This window comes from Elgaria multicarinata, chromosome 11 (genome assembly GCF_023053635.1).
Source record: "Elgaria multicarinata webbii isolate HBS135686 ecotype San Diego chromosome 11, rElgMul1.1.pri, whole genome shotgun sequence".
Classification (NCBI taxonomy): Eukaryota; Metazoa; Chordata; class Lepidosauria; order Squamata; family Anguidae; genus Elgaria; species Elgaria multicarinata.
Genome location: NC_086181.1, coordinates 32,972,621 through 32,991,718, shown reverse-complemented (window position 1 = coordinate 32,991,718; position 19,098 = coordinate 32,972,621). Strand labels below are relative to the sequence as shown.

Here is a 19,098-nt window from a genome sequence, read left to right as displayed (position 1 = left end):
TTATCATTGTTAAACAGTTGGGAGTCAAAAACCCTTGATTTACTTCAAATCATCCAGCCATGCTAGCTCTCGACACCAGACCTGTGCAAGAGGATGGTGGGCTGCTGGATTGCCCCCATGTGGGTTTTCCTGCATGAGCCCCATAGTATTATAACTTTCTAAAGTTCTGAACCTGTTTTGCCATCGGGGGTGCTGTAACTTCTAATTCAGCAGCAGCCCAGCTTGGGGCCTGAGATTGGTCAAATGTTCTTTTTACTCAGTGAAATAACTTGAATTCTTGAAGGCTCCTTTTTATTAGGGTTGCCAGTGTTTAAGGCTGTGATCCAGTGCTCATTTACTTAGAAATAAGTCTTATTGAAGTCAATGGTGCTTATATGTCAATACACATATAAAAAGGGAGGCAGGGCATGACAGTGACCACTTGAGGCATTTTTGTTTTGCCTTGTTTCTTCATTTCTAGGCCCCAGGGAGATTCTGTCTGCAACGCCCACTTTAATGTAGAAGCACTCACTGTAATGAATATGACACTGTTCCATTACAGTTTATCAAGAAATTCAATTCTGAACATTAGGGTCTAAATAGAGACAGTGGTTTCTTGTCACACTACTTTGCAAAGTTAATTGTATTATCAGCTATGACTGATAATAAATGCTAGTTTTTCTGGTGCCTATGGGTAGCATCCAATGATACTCCTACACAGAGTAGACCCATTGAACTGAATGGCCCTAATTTATACAGGACTACCATTGGATTCTTCCCCAAATCTCTTCATTGTTCTTTGCTGTAGCATAGACTATCATGGCTGCCCCACTAGACATTGTCAGTATAATGTGAATTCAAACAATTGTAGAAACTGATAAAATAGAATTCTGCACTATGAAGACCTATTTATTTATTTGGCATTTTTAAATCAAGTTTCTGGTCAAATGGCTGTAGCCATAATAAGTCATAAAAGTTTGGGTTGTGCTTCAGAAACCAGAATGGCTAGTAGCTGACGGTACACAATCCCTTGCTCTATGGCTAGGGTAAATTATGAAAAATAAAGCTATTTGCACCCATCTATTATCTAAGCTTTATAATAATCTTAGATTCCAAATTTACGGGATTTTGTTTTCCTTGTGGGTTTTTAAAAGCAGTGAGTTTACCCAGCCTCATTAGTCCAAATAGCAACAACACCGCCTCCTGGCGCCTGCCAGAGTTTTCTTGAAAAAAAATTGGCCAACACTGATTTCATGCATCTGAGTTTATTTACTCGATTCATGCGTTGATACAAAAGTCTGTAGCAGTTTATAATTTGACCGCGTCTCTTCTTGCATCCCCACCCACCATTTCTTTATACAAACTGGTATTAGGATTTGTAATTTCACAACCCCCACCCACCCCAAAAACAAAATTCTGAATTGCACAAAAGGGTTTAATTGGTCCCAAACTCAGAAACACTGCCCTTTCCTGTTTCAAATTAACTCATTTTAATTAGTAGGAACAACTAACATGGAAGAAACAGTAAGAAAATTAACTGCAACAAATAAGTTATAAAATGAGCAAACTAGTAAATAAAAACACTGGGCTCATTTCTGGTCAACCCCGAGAATGTTATGAGCACCACAGAGCGAATAATGAACTGTGCTTAGTTTTTAGAATGATGGCATGATTTAAATTGGTTCTTGTAGCAACAAATTTCCTGCTTCCACATCTCTTTGGCAAGAAAGATGTGAACATTTGTATTTTAAGGAGATGGTCTTACAGAAGGACAGGACATAAAAGGGACTGGTGCTTCCTGCTCACAACTCTGCAGCCACAATTAGTGCTCCACACTGCAAGAAATTAAACTGCATCTCAAGAGGGGGGGAGGAGAAGGAAATAAAAAATAAAATCTCCTTTCTGTTCTTTCCCCACAAAAACCTAATCCCCCCCTAAAATAGTATATTAAAGCAAACTTTATTCTTCAGCATCCAAAACTTTGCCCCAGCCCCAAATATGAAAACATCTATCAAGCATCATGTCAAAGATATAGGTTACGTGATTTTCATTCAATAGCTGATATGTGTAAATGTAAAATCCCTCTTACCCCAACAACGCGCCCCCCCCATTAGCAACTATCTCTCCCACTGTACTCCAAGCAGATCATTCTATAGCTGTACTTCCAAATTTGACTTTTAACCCTTTTACTGCCCCCACCCTCGCCGGTGCCCCAGCTCGGATGTTGCTCAAAGCATGTTTATGAGGGTAAAATTGAAGGCAGCCAATATTTGTAGAATCGGAGGAAGGGGAAGGGAAGGTGTAACCAGGTAGCTTTGAGACAACAACAAAATCTTCTCTCCCTCCTAGATTTGAACTCCAGTCCCAATTTAGCAGTTAGTTCTATCAGCAGGTGACTTTTGTAGGAGATGAATGATGGTGGCACCGGCCCTTCCCTCTAACTGTTCATAACGTTGCCTTCTTGGTAACTGGAGGTCTGGAGACCATACCACCCCCTCAGCAGGCAGGATTTGGCCCAGCAGGCCCCAGTTACTGATCCTTACGCTAAGTCCTAATTCTTCCTTCGGGGTTGTTTACTGCAAATCCCAAAACTATTCCTTATCTCTGAACTCCAGGGATTGGATCCAGATTTAGCCATCCTTAGAGTAGAACCATTGAAATAAATGGAAGTTAAATTAATCATGACTAACTTAAGTCCAATTTATTTCAATGAGTCTACTCTAAGTATGACTAAATATAGATCCAACCTAATTGTGTGCATGTGTGTATGAGAGAGAGAGAGAGATTTGGGGTATCTCTGAATCTCCCTGAACCTATTTCATCTTTTCTCCCCCTCTTAATCTCTTGCCACTCTCATTTTCCCTTTGGAGTCGAACATCTCATTCATAGATTCACCTGTTTTCTTCTCACATAATTCCCTCTCAATTGAACCTCACACCACAACATCCCTTCAACTCTGTCCCCTTCCAGATTTCTGATCTCCCTCCCCTCCCACCCCACCCCACCCCTGTATACCTCTAAGCTTTCCCTCCCCACCCCAAATATAAGAATATAAAAACATGCAGATAGAATACTTGCATCTCAACATCAAAATACAACAGGCCCCCGCCTCACCATCCTCTTCCATCTCCTAGAGATTAACTGTCCCCAGGATGATGAAAAGCAAAAATAAAAATAAAAATTGCCCTTCCTTCTACACCATGCACCCATCAAAGGGAGGGCAATTTATTTATTTTTATTTGGTGAGGAATGGTTGAGGGATGGTCAGAGGTTAATAATTCGTGCAGATGGGATTACGAAGGGAAGGAGTTTAAGGACACTCCTCACCCTAAATAAAGCCCCGTGCCCATTCCCAAGAACAGATTTTAAGGGAGGGTGATATCAGCTCACCCACCCCCTCCCGTATTCCCACGAACCCACCCACCCAAGCCCCGTTGTGTAACAGTCTGCGAAACAAAACAAAAAAATTAAAGTCACATTGTGCCGGGTGTAAATTCGTGTCTGACGCACACACAATTCTTTGCTGGTGCCCTTCCCCCCACCCCACCCTTCCCCAATTGTTTCTGTCCAGTAGCATACACGGTTGTCCCTCTGGCCCTTCGAAAATATTTTTGTCGTTTGGTATGGTGCAGGTGCTCCCTCAGGACTTCCTCCATCAGTAAAGTATCATTCCATACTTCTCTACCAGCTCCAGATCCCCCCGCCACCGCCATCTTTGCTTCAGATGTGCTCTTCGATCAGGCTGCTTCCCCCCACCCCCAAATCAAGAAGATGTTTTCAATTGTATGCCCTCGTCCAAGTATCTCCTCCTACTTTTCATTCTGAAGGACAACACGTCCCTCCGTCCATTCCTTTCTCACCCTCTCCCTTCAGAGGGCTTTTGTAAACCTTTGGTGTTTCCTTCATTTATTTGTTCTTGCTGTTATCATCTGCTCCTTTTAAACTTGGCTTTTGAATTGAAGGTGGCACTGACTGGAATTTGGAGCGGTGTTTTGTATTCTATAATTGTGTGGGTAGGTAGACGCACAGCTTCCTCTATCCAGCACTTCCTAATTCTGTTGTTTCCACAGAATGGTATATTTAATGCACACAGGGTGGAAACTCACACTCTTCTGTCACACCTTTCCCTTAGATATTCACTCACATAGCTACATATAAACCTTTCCGTCACATGCTTGGAGGCTGTCTTTCTGGCTTGTCTATCTTCTGCCACACCCCTTGCTTTATTTCTGATGTCCTCATTATTAGAGGGTCGGATGCAGAGCCGGTCCTCTTTAAAGCCACTGAAATCAATGGAAGGTAAGTTAATCATGGCGTAACCCTGGATCCAATTCTTTTGCTGCGTGTGTATTTACTGATCTTCCCCTCAGTTACTATTCTACTTTCTAAAGAATGGGCCTGTGCTGACGCTGAGCAAACAGGCTCATGATTCATAACTCAGCTAGCCAACTCAATTAGTTGATGGGAACAGAGTCTCTAGCATCCCAACAGCCTCCACGACTGCTTGGTGTTTCCCCCATTAATTGCTATGCATTCTTTCTATGGCAACATTCCAGCTGCCTCCCATCTCTGCCTGAGATCTTTAGTTTCTTAGTGTTCAGATGAGGTTCTTCTCTCGCAATAGCTTGTGGGCTAACATGTAGGCCTTTCATGCTTGCATTTAGACCCGGTTCAGCTTTCCTTCTCCTCATCAGTCAAAGAATTCCGTTCTAGCCAAAAGCTTGCTGCCCTGCTCTCATGGCTGCACCTGGTCCCCTATTAAAAGGAACCATTTTCACCCATGTCCCCTTTATGCTCTTTTATTCCGAATGGGATGTCATCACTACCGCTATCCACAATTTCATTCACTCCAGTTGTCTCATGAAAAGCATAGCACATAGCAGTAACAGTTCTTCTATACCAGCCTTTCTCAACCTGGGGCGCTCCAGATGTGTTGGACTGCATCTCCCAGAATGCCCCAGCCAGCAGAGCTGGCTGGGGCATTCTGGGAGTTGTAGTCCAACACATCTGGAGCGCCCCAGGTTGAGAAAGGCTGTTCTATACTGATTTGATGAGAGATGTTTTGTTTCCTCTAATGGCTCTTTTGCCATCCTTGCAACTTCCTGAGCTGTCTTTTTCATCCTCCTGGTTTTGGTACTTCTTCCTTTAACTTGAGAGTAACTTCATCTCTTTCATAAAACCCTCCACCATCCTATCAGCCAGATCTCTGCCTTGCAGGGCTTTTTCTCCTCCATTGCCTCTTCCACATTCCCACTTTCACGCTTCAACTTCCCCCAGTGCCATTTATTACATTGTTTTCCTTGGAGCTGTAGTTCCTTGACGTCGGTTTTATGTCTTCCTTCAGATGATAACATAAATTTCATTGTCATTCCCTTTCCCATTGACTGGCTGTGTGATGGATTTGGTTGCACAAGCCTGCCTTCATGCCTTATATGTACGCAACTAAATGTATGTTGGTCGCGACACTTTGTTAGCACATCTCCTGGCTCCAAGTTACTCACTGCAAATTCCTAACATCACTGCCCCCACCACCATACCAAACTCCTAAATCAATCAACAGCACCGGCCCCTCTCCCATCCATCCCTGGTTGTTGTCTTTTGTAAACACGACGGGATGAAAGCAGGAGATATGAGAAGTGTTTCCTCTGTTCCTGTGCTGGTTCTGTTCATTTGTCTCCAGCAAACATGTAAACATGCTCCCCACCTCCTTCACAGGGGGGTGGGGAAAAGAGCTTTTCTCCAGCAGCTTCTTGTAAACATGGAATATCGAAAGAGTTTTATTTGCTGTCGAAATTTGGCAGTTGATGAAAGATGGGCAAATGGGTCATTGGCTGAAAAGATGACTGGATGGATGGAAGGACAAGGAGATCAAGATTTAGAGATCGAGAAAGAAAGAGAGAAAACACATGGAAATATATGTTTAGTTCCTCTCCCCAGCCCCATTTAAGTGTCTAAAAGTCCCTAGTAGGGCAGGACACGTACATAAACATAAAAAGATAACGTTCCTCTCAGATTCATGTTCTTGTGTCTCCATTCTCTTCTCTCTCTCTCTCTCTCTCTCTCTCTCTCCCCCCCCCCCCCTTTCTCTGTTGTCTCCATCTTTGTGCTCCTGATTTGCATGGGTCAGAGATGGATGGGGACATGGGATGGATGTACTGTAGTCATGCTGGCTCCCAGCTCCAAAGATGGAAATTTCGGTGCTAGGGAGGAAGTGGCAGCCAAGCACCACCTTCACTGGAACACTGGGGAAGGAGAGAGTTTAGGGTCAGGGGGGCAAGGGAGTTGGGGGAAAGGAGTAAAAACATGGGTCAAGGAGGACAGAAGAAGGAACATTTTACTACCTGGAAAGAAACATGGGGAGAAACATTTCACACATGCCCCGATTCAACCTCCCCACACCTGGCTTCCACTAGAATCTGGGGCATGTGGGAGCGCATCATCAGGAAAAGCAACATGGAGGTTGATGAGGCAACTTCAGGGGGAAGTCTGGGGTTGCTTCTCTTCCCTGTTTTGCCTACTTCAGCCTAAGATTGGTGCTAGCAGTAGGAAGAGGGGAAGTTAAGAATGAGAAAGGGTTCTGAGGAGAAGTTGTTGGATATGAAGATGGCCTACCACACAGAAATAGGGTCAAGGGTTAGGGTTGAAGGTTGTAGGCCAACATACCCCCTACACAAAGCATAGTGTAATATTAGTTTGGATTAAAAGTTGTGCTTTTTATACTGTATTTTGTAATTGTGCTTTTAACCTGTCGGTTGTTTTATTGTGGTTTTAATTTTTGTGAACCGCCGAGAGAGCTTCGGCTATTGGGCGGTATAAAAATGTAATAAATAAATAAATAAATAAATAAACAACTATGGTAAGGGAGCGGATTTGTTACCTTTCTGAGGAGAGGAGAACTGACATGGGCAACCGAACATCAAACAAACGAGAGGGAGGCTTGACCATCTTAAGCAGTTGCCACCTTCCTCAGCGGGTTAAGAAGAAAATGAAGGTGTTTGGGACAACTTCATGAGGAAAAGAAAAGCTGTTTTCTTTAAAGAAAAGCTGTTTTCTTTAAAGAAGGGAAGGCATGGTACTTGATTCACTGTTCAGTTTATAGTAGTCCTGACTTGATTGCCTGAACTCTCAAATTGCCTTTGTAGGAGTACAGCAGTATGCCAAGGTGGTTTGTGGATATTTATTTTGTTTACCCATGTGCACGCATGCACATACACACCACACATACGCACAAAGAGAGTCATCTCACTCTTCTAATAGGAGGGACAGGTGGAACATGCAAGAAAAGTTTGCAGCATGGAGCGCTGTTGTTCAGTGTGCCAGCCAGCTAGCCAGCCATGTCTTCTTTAAGGATACTCTATTCCATTTCTCCTCCCTACATGACACTCAGCATTCTATGGCTCCTGAGCATGCTTATTAGGCTGTTTGGGGGTTGTTGTGTGGGCTTTTTGCCCCCTTATTTTTCTCTCCCCCCCCCCAAAGTTGTTTCCTGCTTCTCCAAATCTTGGGGTTCCCCCAGCATGCTGAGAACTCCTTGTTTCTCAGTAGCCTTGTTTTGGCTAAATTCATTATAACTCAGCACCTGAATTTGTATTATTTTATATGAACGTAATACAAATTTAATATTATATATTATATCATCTAATGTATTTATTAATAACATTTATTTATTAACAAGAAGTTAGGGTTTAATTTAAATAACTGCATTTATTGAAACATTCAAAGTGTTACATCTTTTATTTTAACAAAACTTCCTTAAATACAGTGTCCTTGTTATAAACTAAACTTTGACTGGGTTACTTTTAACTGTAGGTGTCTCTTAACTCCTTCATGATTTGTTTACAGGCCGTATGTTACTGGCATATCATTATACTTTGGCCCGTATCCGTGTTTATAAAGGTGTACAGAGATTTTTGTGTGTTCATATTTAATTTTGCTCCAATTTGCAATTACCTATGTTTCTTTAATTATACTTGACATTTTTATATTAAAAATAAAACTTTATAGTACATTGTTATAGAAGACAGCCTAATTCTTTTTTTAAAAGGCTTTATGGACATAAATAAACGCCTGACTTTAAATTATAGTGAAAAACATTGTTATTTTTGGAATCTGCTTGGTAAGAGCTTTCCAATGAAGTGTGTTTCATGAGAAACAGATGACAATAAGGCCATCAAAAACATATGACCAACTAACTCCTGATTTTGATATATATATATATATATATATATATATATATATATATATATATGATTACATTTATATCCAGCCTTTTTTCCCCCTTGCAAGGGACCTAAGGTGGCCCACATGATACTCCTCTACCTCTGCATTTTATCCTCAAAACAACTGTGTGAGGTAGGTTAGGCAGTCACTTTGACAAGTCACTTTATGACCCAGGGAGCTTCATGGTTCAAGTGAAGAATAGAACCTGGACCTTCCAAGTCTCAGTCCAACACTCTAATTACTATACCACACTGGCTTTTCTATTATAATTATGTCTGATAGTCACCATGTCCCACAACTCTCTGTTTTACTCATAAGCCGCTTTGAAACAGGGTAATTTGGGACTGATACAAGGATGTGGAGAGAATCTCTCATTCAGCATTCCTCATTTCTTCTATTGGATTAGGGTGGGCAATTGTTTCATACAAATATACAATGGGGCTGCTTGAAATACTTTGATGGCTGCCGGCTGCCTGGCAGACACTGCCTTTTTGAAGTATTATTTGTTGTTGTTGTTATTGTTTATTAATGCAGGTCTCTCTTCATCCCTAGACTCTTTCCCACAGACCCTGCCTCCACATCAAAGTGATGCTGTGGTCAGTTTTAAATCCAAATATGCTGTCAGATGGAACATATGCAAATGAGCAACAGCAATTTACTCCTCTGGATGAAGCACTTAGTTTCACCACAGGGATCAATATTTCCCATCATGCTTTGTGCCAACTGATAACTTCTCTCTCACTGCATAGGGATGACGACTAACGTCACCTCTTTAAAGGAAGGGGGCAAATGTCTGAGACGATATTCTTCGGATTTCTCTGTGTTGAAAGGGAAGACGGGGCGAGGGGCTTGGAACACAAATATTTAAGCGTTAAGTAAAACATTGAGAGCCCCCATCCACCTCTGTTTTCCCAGATACTCACCTCCGAAGTTGATGGCGCAAGAGGCCACAATGATGAGCACACCCCCAACCAGTGCAACGATGCTCAGAAGTTTTGCTACCCTTCCCAGGCGCCGTGCCCCGTCGATGTCTCCTTGCTGGAAGCTGTTACGGGACTGACAAGGAGGTAAAAGGGAAAAGGGGGGAAGGAGAGCATCAGGCAATCATCCCAGGATAGTTACCTGGATAGCATCCCTTTGTCAGGAGTAACAGGGAACATATTTATTAATTATTTTATTTACAATATTTATATACCGCTCCCCATTCAAAATTTCAGCGCGGAATGCAGAAACTCAGGCCCAGGGGCTAAATCTGTTCCTCGGTGGTTCCCCAAATTCCCACGCCCTTCTCCCTGGCCCCACTTCCTTTCTCTTAACCGCCGATCCCTTGGCGGTTTCTTGGCTTCCATACAGTCTTTACGAGCCTTGTGTGCCATTTTGGTGCAGGCGGAAATGCCTGCCTCACTGACTGGCACAAAGAACTTCAAGCTAAACAATGCTTTGGCCCCGCCCACCACCAGAACGCCCCCCCCCCCAGCTGCTTCGAAATGGAATCCGGCCCTCAGGCGGAAAGAGGTTCTGCTGCCCTCTTTTTTAATGGCGGGTTTCCTCTTTTTTTTTGGTGATGTATAAGTGACCGACTTCTCAGCTGGCGTGAGCTGCCAAAGATATTTTAAGAGGTTTTAAAAAATCAAGCTAGTCCATTTATCTGCAAGTGAGCCTATTGTTCCTTCGCTGCGCTTCGCTCCTGGGCATAGCGAGGGTACAAAAAATGGTAGAGCAGTCTGACCCAGGGGCGAAATGGAAGAAAGATCAAAACGAACGCAACACCACAGCACTGCTGTGGCTACAGCTTGGTGGTGGTGGGAAGTCAAAGGTTTCAAGACCCCTCCCGGCCACTCCCTTTGCACTTACCATGACAGAGTAGACAAAGGCAACAATGTTGATGGGCCAGATTGGACAGAAGCAGGAGAGGGCAGCAATGAATATGTAGTCTCTGGGTTTCTCACCAGCCTCGCCAGCCGCTGATTCCGCTGCTGAGGCCTGCCGGCTCAGGCTGGCCCGTGGAGTTCCGGCCACTCCCGCCAGGTGCACCTGAGACCCAGACAAGCTGCTCCTCACGACAGCCCGGGGGCCGCCGTTGATGCTGTTCTGGGGCTTCAGGTCGTTCAACGAGGCAGATTTGGAGCGGGCCGGGGGGCTTGTGGGCGGGGCAGGGGTGGTCCCAAGCTCCTCGGCCGAGCCAGCCTTCAACCCCAGCACCTCTCCGTTCTGTTGCGGTCCCTCCACCGACTCCTCCTCGATGGTCACTGTCACCATCACGGGCGACGCAGGGACCTCCGGTGCAGGGGGGCTCTGGGGGGGCGACTGTGATGGCTGATGCTGCTGTGGCTTTCCCTGCTCCTGCTCCTCTGTCCCTTGCTGCTCCTTCTTCCCTTGCTGCTCCTGCTCCTCTGTCCCTTGCTGCTCCTCTGTCCCTTGCTGCTCCTGCTCCTCCTTCCCTTGCTGCTCCTGCTCTCCCGGGGGAGCCTCGTTCTTCTCAGCATCATCCGACATTGTCCAGGCAGAGACCTGATTGGAAGGAGAATTAGAGCGGGGGGGGGGGGGAGGCGTTCAATGTGGAAAACCACCATGCCTTCCCCAGCCCAATACTGGGCTGAAGCAACTGCAGAGCCACTTCTGAAAGCCAGGATGGAGGCCAGCAAAATGGGAGGCAAGGAGGGCCGGCATTTGGGGGCCTCTCAAATCACAGGCTTCAGCACCCCAGCCAATCCCTTCAGACAGGCCTTTCAAACTGCTCAAAGCAGCCTTCCCCGACCTGGTGTCTCGCAGATCTGTTGGACTGCAACTCCCATCATTCCCAGCCAGCATCTGTAGGGCACCAGGTTGAGGAAGGCTGGTCTAAAGCAAGGATGGATGCTATGTTTTTAAAGTTTTAAACTGGATTTTATGGTTTTAGTTGGAAACTGCGCAGAGAGCTTAGGCTGTTGGGCAGTATAAATATGTAATAAATAAATAAAACGCGGTCTTCCAGGATTCGTCGTCTCTCACCATTGGCGATGCTGGCTGGGCTGATGGGAGTTGTAGTCCAACAACATCTGTCGAGCCACATATCCCTACGCCTGGTCCAAAGGGACATATTGATAAGACAGGTGTGGGAATAGTTACCAACTTATTACCTGTTGCAAAAAAATGACAATTGTGTCATATTGGGCAGGGGGAGGGGAAGAACATTGTCCCTCCTCTATCCCATTGGTTTTATAGGACATTGGGCATAGCTGTGATGCTTGCATATTATATATATTCTATAATCACTGATTATTATTATTAATCGGTTATTTAAGGGAGAAAAGCAAATCTATGATACTCAGTTTATTTAAAAAAAACTACAGACAACTTTGATTATGCCTTAGAATGGTAAATTCAGTAATGATGTAAGACTGTGTTTATTGCTTTCCTGGAGTTTAATTGCTGGGAAGGGCTGGCCCCCTAAGATCCACACACCCCTCAGTTGTAGCCGTGTCTACCAGGTTGCCTATTCCTGCTCTAATATACTGAAATCAGGCGTGCATAACCTCAGATCCCAACGTTCTGAAAGGTGGAAACGCCTCTCCTAAGGCTTAGTTACTGGCAGTGAGAGATTTAGGGCGCAATCCTGTCACGATTCCCGCCAGCCTCTCCTGACTTGGAGGCTGATGGGAATCCTATGCAGAGCAGGAGCGGTGCAAAGGAGATCTCCCCCTGCTCTGCATTTGAGCTAGATGGACATTTTAGCCCATCTAGCTGAGGCATTGAGGCAGGGGAGGGCAGGAGACTGGGGCGGCCTCTGTATATGGCATAAGGCAGCCTCCCTAGTCTCCTCCCCTCCCCCCCACCAGCACACCCCCTTTGCCCTTCCTCCAGAGGTTATGTTTGCGACCTTGTAGAGGAAGCTGGTGCACTTCGGTCCAAGACAGCTGAGAGGTGGAGGGGAGCTCAGAGACTTGGGCCCAAGCTCGGAGTGGTGTCTCCGACCTCAGATCCGGGAATCCACACTATCCTAGTGCCCCCAGACACTGTCTAGGGGCTATAGTGTTACTCCCTGAAACGAAACTATACTAGTTCCTTGTGGCATTTTGGCCCTGCCCATTTTACCTTCTTCCTCACCCACCACTGGAATGCGTCCCCTGAGAATGTCTCCAAAATGGAATTTGGCTCTCATGAAAGGGGTTCAATACTCCCTGGTGGAAAACCACATGAAATCTTACCCTTTTGCCCCATTGTGATCTCCAAGATTGACTGAGAAAATTAGCACTGGAACTTGACTTTGAGGGATACTTGAGAAAGCTTTCATCTCGCCAATGAACATTAAGGCAACAAATAAAACACACAAAGGACAAATCTTGGGCCATTCAAACTTAATTTGCAACAACACACACATACAATTTAATCTATATAAAGGGAAATTGTTAAAGAAATGTATTTTAAGAATATTTGTTGTGAGGCACGTTAAAAAGAGAGAAAATAATCACAGCTGTCTTTCCTAGCCTAGTACCCTCCAAATGTGTTGGGCTACAGCTCCCATCATTCCCCGCCTGTGGATGGTGGGAGTTGTAATCCAACACATTTGGCGGGTACCAGGTTGGAGATGGCTGCCTCTCTGCAATTTCAGCGTTGTTTAATCACAAAGGACGCAGAGCCCTGCAATCTTTCCCCCCGTTTGTCAGTTTTTGAATGCATGGGGGGATTTGTGTCGTTGGCAAGCATGCCTGGTACGTAACTCTATTTAACGTTCAACAATAGTTAGTCAGTGTACAGAACTAATGAGTGGGCCAGAGAGCCATAGGCATGCAGTCACACGAAGTGTGACACATGGGGGGTGAGGGTGTCCCCAGCCTTCCCTGAATGGTGCTCCTAATACTGGCTTGGAGCCAGGATCCGCCTCCCTCCAGAGGCAGGGCTCTGCTCACAGGTGGTGATGTTTGAGGGTCCCTTCTCCCCACCCACCACAGTCTCCTGAAGCTATTCAGCATTTTCACAGGGTTGGAGGGGCTGTGTTGGGAAGGAGGGGGTGGGGAAATCAATTTCTGCCTGCACTGTTGATCCAGTGCAGATCTGGAACGAACCCATCAAATTTCCAGATTAAATTTTTTTTACACTTTTCTCCAAATACAAAAAACTGTGTGGAGACAGAGGTGAAACCAAGTTTGCCACCCAGTATGCCTCCCGCATACATATTTACAAACAGGTGTTTGTTGCATTCACACTTTACATTTTAAGGAGTACATCGAAGATGTACACATTTAAAACAAAATAGAACAAAGAAACAACAATACCCCAATATCTAAAACTGTCACGTGTGAACTGACTTTATTGAGTCACTGCACCATGGCTTGTATCAGTGTGAGCTAGCCGCTGTGCAATTCAGCTCTGGCTGTATACCAGCTACATCCATTATTGGATCAGGCCATTGCCATTCAAGGTCTAGTGGCTTCCAGACTAGACTACCTTGATACTACATGGGGCTGCCTCTGAAGACAGTTCAAAAGCCTCAGCTAGGGCAGGATACAGCAGCCTGCTTATTGACTGGTGATAATCTGATATATTACCTATTTTGAGGCATCTGTCCAGGCTGCCAATTAGTTTCTGGCCCAATCCCAAGTGTTGGTTATGACACTTAGGCTGCAATCTATATTTGCTTACCTGGGAGTAACTTCCATTGAACTCAATGAGTCTTCTAGGTAAGCATGTATAGGATTGCACTATTAAAATCCTAAATGGCTAATGCTTAACGATCTAAGGAAATGTCTCTTCTTGCATGAATGCCCCCCTCCAGGTTCCACCCTATGAGGACTTTAAAAAAAAAAATCAGTAGGAGCAGGGTCTTCTTGGTGGTAGCTTCAATTCTCTGAAATAGGAATGGATGAATTTGCCAATTTCAATTTCTCTCACTTTCTCATTTCCCCAGTCTTTGGTTCATCTCATTTTTACATCAGTTTGAGATTTTTAAAAAGTAAGTTTGAATGAAAATTTGTAGGCATTTTTGTGAGTGCCTACATTTTTTTATGCAACTTTGCTTAATATCCATGTTTTTGCAAGCAATTTCCGCTAACATAAATGCATTTTTAAAAATTAGTTTCATTAATATTTATTTTTTATTTATTGTTACATTTATATCCTGCCTTTTCTCTAAGGAGCCGAAGGCAAAGTACATGATCCTCCTCCTCTCCATTTTATCCTCACAACAACCCTGTTGTAGCCTCTTGGGATACCCCCCTCAGATGTGCTGGTGTTCATCTAGCTTTGCAACTCTAAAGCAGACCCTTATCAAATACAGAATGGTTAACTGCGTTACCAGGAGCCACAAGGTCCTGGATGGATGTTTTAATGTATGACGGTATATATTACTAATTATACTTATATCCTGCTTTTCCTTCCATCAGAGCTGGAGATGGTGTTCATGGGATTCCCAGGGTCAAACGAGGGATGGGATCTCCTATCTATGTGCCAACAAGTCTTGCTGAGCCTCAGTATGGCTGCTGCATCATGTGCCTTGAGACTGTTCTTTAGAACTCACTAAGTCAAGTGAGACCAAGTCAGTACGTCAAATGACAGAGACGCTTCACACTGAAATATCCTGGGTAACAGAGATCCTGCATCAGATTACCAGGATGTGGACATGACAAGGAGAGTTCACACTTGATGAATGAGAGGAATTGAAAAAAAAGGTATCACATCACCTACAGCTATTCCATGTCGATAGATGCCCACAGCTCTTTCACCACAGTGAGATGAACTAAACAGAAGCAGACCCACACCAAATACATAGTCCATGAACTGCAGGTTGAAATTGAGGTGCAGGTTGGTATTGGGGTGGGTGGGGCAGAAGGAGGTGGATGCTATACTGAACCTTCTCAAACTCACTAATTCTATGGAAGAGAAATGTCTTGCCTAATCTTGATATCACTAGTCAACCATCTCCCATCTTAAATCCCTCCCCCCGCCCCTGAAGTCTTCTCCTGGAAAATCCAGGACGAGAACCATATCCTAGCTTTAGTTCAGTTCTTCCTTTCACTATGGTGAACAATGATGTGGACCATTCACCTTCAACAAGGGATGATACCATTTCTGCACTTTCAGGTCTGGCTGACTTGTGGAAGAACTGTAGCAGTTGGCCAGGCACAACAGCTCTCCTGCAGGAGCGGGTTAGAGAATCATGTCTCCTCTGTCAAGGATCCCAGAGGCTGCATTGATGACTGCCATCCTTCAAAGTCTTTTGTGATCTCTCCCCACCCAACACACACACACACACACACACACACACACACACACACACACACACATATGGTTGCCTTTGTAAGTGACTAATTATCACGCTCCTGCTTTCTGACCGACACACAGACACCCTGACAGTGATGCTGACTGGCACATGGATGCCACAACAGATTCTCTGACTGACACAACTATTCAAATCCTGTCAAACTCGTAGACAAGGAACACCTCAACATAACAAACACAGATAGGCCTGATATTACAAACTGTCTTACAGGTAGTGTTATTCACACACACACACACACACACACACACACACACTGCAACTGAGTGATTTATTTAGCATTAATTCAGACAGAGAGAGAATGAGAGAACTGATTTGTTCCTGTACTCTGCACACATTTGATCACTCACCAAATGTCAGAAGAAACCTCAATAATAAATCCTTGGCCAGCACTTATATCTTTGCCTGACACTTCCAATTATACCTGACCAGTCTGTCTCTGTGCCCAATATCCCAAACAACTCCAGCCCAATTACTGGCCCTGACAGCCAGCAGCCTGACTCAAGCTGAAGACCTGCTTGGGGAAGGCTGGTTCCAGTTTGTTTAATTCACACACCACTGATCTCATCCTGACAGAAATGATGATTCAAATTCTCTCTCTCTCTCTCTCTCTCTCTCTCTCTCACACACACACACACACACACCATGCCATTACATCACATCACATACTTGATTCAGTACAAGTTTTGCTCATAAAAAGAAGAAAACACACCCCTTCTTGGTGCTGATTCAGATGCTTCCTTTAACGGGAGGTAATTCAGTGTGTTTTCATTATTTTAATCGTTAGAATCATCCTCGTGTTATGCTTGCAAGGATAGTCTTGCGGAAAGACATCCAATCACCTCTTAGGAGGGTTAGGGATGTCTAACAAACAGGATGGGGATTCTAGTCCATTAACAGCGCAATCCCATACACATCTACCGAGAAGTAAGGCCCATAAGTTCAACAGGGCTTACTCCCGGGTAAATTGCATAGGATTGCCACCTAGATTATGCACATTTTATAACATCAGAGAAGTTTCAGGCACTCTGCAGACGGGGAGGAGTGAGCTTGGAACACAAGCTCAGGGCCACCACATCCCAGTGTACTCCAAGCTTGATCCCATATTGGAATGGATTCCCCGTCCTAGAGAAACCAGGAATGGGGAACCTGTGGCCCACCCCATGTTGCTGGACTGCACCTCCCATCATCTCAGACCATTGTCTGGGGCTGATGGCAGTTGGGTCCAGCAACATCTGGAGGGCCACAGTTGCAACGCCTCTGTAGTATGGGACCAACCCCCCCCCATGTATGAATGTGTGACATGCTCACGTACACCCCACTGCCAGTGGGTTAACCCCTTCGTGTCTAAAGCCACCCCAATTGGCTCACCCACCTTTTTCCAGTCCTCCCGCCACACAAGGATCCTTCCAAAGCTACCGTCTCCCGCTAATCTCGCCTTCTTCTGGCTGCTCTCACACACGCACACACCGCCTATATAGTTCCAACTTCTCCCTCCGCACATCCCACAACTGTTGCCTGTTTGCAGCGTCCGTCTCAAATCATCTCTCCGGCCCCGCCCCGCCCCCATCACACCCACGGAAACGATCCCAGCTGCCTACACCCCCTTCTTCCCTCCACCGCACTCCTGGTGTCAACTCACTTCCACACTCCCTCGGCTCCTCACCTGTTTGCCTCCTTTCCGACACCCACCCAAATCCCTCTCTCCCCCCTCCCCACACCCTTCTGCTTTTCCAGCCTGCCCCCGCCCCCCAAACCCCTAGACCACGCCGCCACCTTGCGCTCCTACCATGGACAGCTCCCTACAACCCTTTCCCCGCGCACAACGCCTTTTCTTCTAACCTTAGCTACCCCTCCCCACACCTATTTTTCTCTCCAGCCTTCTTCTTTGGGTCGCCTCATCAAACCAACCCCGCCTCACTGAACCCCCGCCCCGCGCAAAACATTTTGCTTGGATGGAAAATAACCCTTTCCCTGCTCCCTTTCCCATTAAAGCTCCTTTCAGAGATGTGTGGTGCAAACCCGTGCAAGTCTACTCCGAAGTAAGACTCACTTAATTGAATAGCACTTACTCCTAGGGAAATGTGTATGTGTGTATTTTAGCTTTAGCCATTGCCTGCCCCCCCCGCCCCCGCCCCGTTTCAGTTTAACCTCCTCCGGAATACCCACGACCCCCATCAACCTTTTCCGACCCCCCCACACGTTTGTTTTCAACTTCCCTGACGCACCCTCCTCCCTCCCTCACACCCATTTTTGAGCATAGGCATTCCTGGGCTTCTCCACACTGAAGCTCCTTCTCCCATCCACCGCCACCTCCTTTGGCACACCGGGCTGTAGCTTCGCTCTCCTTCGAGCCCCCAGACCCACCCCACTCATGAGCCCTTCCAACAATACCACCGTTCGTTCCCACAAACACGGGGAGAATGAAAGAGAGCCACGCACCTGAGACCCCGCCAATCTCTCTCCCTCCTCGCCGACCCACCACGTCCCTCTTTCGCCTCCTTCCTCCCACTGCCACCCACGCACCCATGTACATGCTGCACATTCCCCAACCCAGCCCCCCAAAGGGAACCCCAACACCGCCAGGGATGGGGTTCAGGGCACTGCAAATATCCCCTCCCACCTCCCCACTACTGCTCCTGCCCCCACTTCACATACCCACTGCCAGATCCCCCCATGATCCCCCCTCCTGTCAGCACCCCCTCCTCCATGCCTGTGAGAGAGTACTTCCCTTTCCCCGCTCACACCCAGCCCTGCCTGCTCACTTCGGTCCCTTTGGTCTCCCCCGCCCGCTTGCCGCAGCACCGTTATCCTCCTCTTAAACAGATTTGAAAAGAGGGATTTGAAGAGGGTGGATCAAGCAGGGTCTCTCGTTCTCCTACCTGAGCTCCTGGTTGTGTCCAGTTGGCAGAAGCGGGTGGGCAAATGGCTGGCAGGATTGGCACCCCCCCTCACTCGCACATCACACCCTCCCTCTTTCTGCTGTATCCCGCCTTCTCTCCCCTCCCCAGTCTAAGAGGAATAGATGGAAAGATGCAGCCTCCGCGCCCCCTTTCCCTCCCCCACAACCCACCCCTCTTACTTGCTCACTCGGCAGCTTTGTCTGCAAAGACGCCCCTTCCCCTCCCTTTGCACTGGTGCGCGTCAAATGGTCTCATCGACCCTGCTAGTTCAATGCAAGCTGAGTTGGGGGGGGGGGAGTTGTGGTTTGGGTTTTATGAAGGATCAGCTGATCTGGTGGGGGCAAGACATTAGCAGAGATGGTGTTGGTAGTGGAAACTGTCCCACATATGCTGTATCTCCCCTACACACACACACACACCCCACAATTGACAAAAACTTATCACCAAGCCACAAGTGCAATGAGCATCAAAGGACTAAGGAGTCCCAGCACCACTGCCATCATCTCCTATGGGACTGCCCTGACGTTCAAACGTGTGTAGAATAAAAATAGAGCCAACAGAAGAGACTGAAGGGTACTGGGGAAGACCTCATGGGTGGGACTTTAGGGTGCAGGACTGAAGGGGATCCCATGCTCGGTAAAGGAGGGAGGGGAATTAACTGAGCCATTAGCCCAGTTGAGTTCAGCAAGCTGGTGCAGGAAATTGGTGCAGAAAATCTGTTTTGGGGGAATCCTGCTGCCT

At 46.1% G+C, this 19,098-nt stretch overlaps 1 protein-coding gene across 3 annotated transcripts; it reads right to left on the bottom strand.

Annotated features, from left to right (window-relative positions):
- Positions 1-5,036: 5,036 nt before the first annotated feature.
- On the bottom strand, positions 5,037-18,632 carry PRRT2 (proline rich transmembrane protein 2). Of its 3 annotated transcripts, XM_063137405.1 has the most exons (5): positions 18,545-18,632; positions 17,782-17,791; positions 10,054-10,710; positions 9,123-9,255; positions 5,037-6,221 (listed from the first exon to the last, which is right to left on the bottom strand). In XM_063137405.1, the coding sequence occupies exons 1-5, from the start codon at positions 18,610-18,612 to the stop codon at positions 6,211-6,213; spliced, it is 879 nt and encodes a 292-aa protein (XP_062993475.1). In that variant the 5' UTR covers positions 18,613-18,632; the 3' UTR covers positions 5,037-6,210. The 3 variants fall into 3 exon arrangements, with proteins under 3 accessions (XP_062993475.1, XP_062993473.1, XP_062993474.1); XM_063137403.1 differs by lacking the exon at positions 17,782-17,791 and having other exon boundaries at positions 18,537-18,632; XM_063137404.1 differs by lacking the exons at positions 17,782-17,791; positions 18,545-18,632 and adding an exon at positions 14,536-14,598.
- Between the last annotated feature and the right edge of the window lie 466 nt (positions 18,633-19,098).

Coding starts and splice junctions, on each gene's coding strand:
- PRRT2 (XM_063137405.1), bottom strand. CDS start 18,612: ATGAGACCATTTGACGCGCACCAGTGCAAAGGGAGGGGAAGGGGCGTC. Junction 9,256..10,053: donor CCTTTGTCTACTCTGTCATG/GTAAGTGCAAAG, acceptor CCTCCTTGTCAG/TCCCGTAACAGCTTCCAGCA.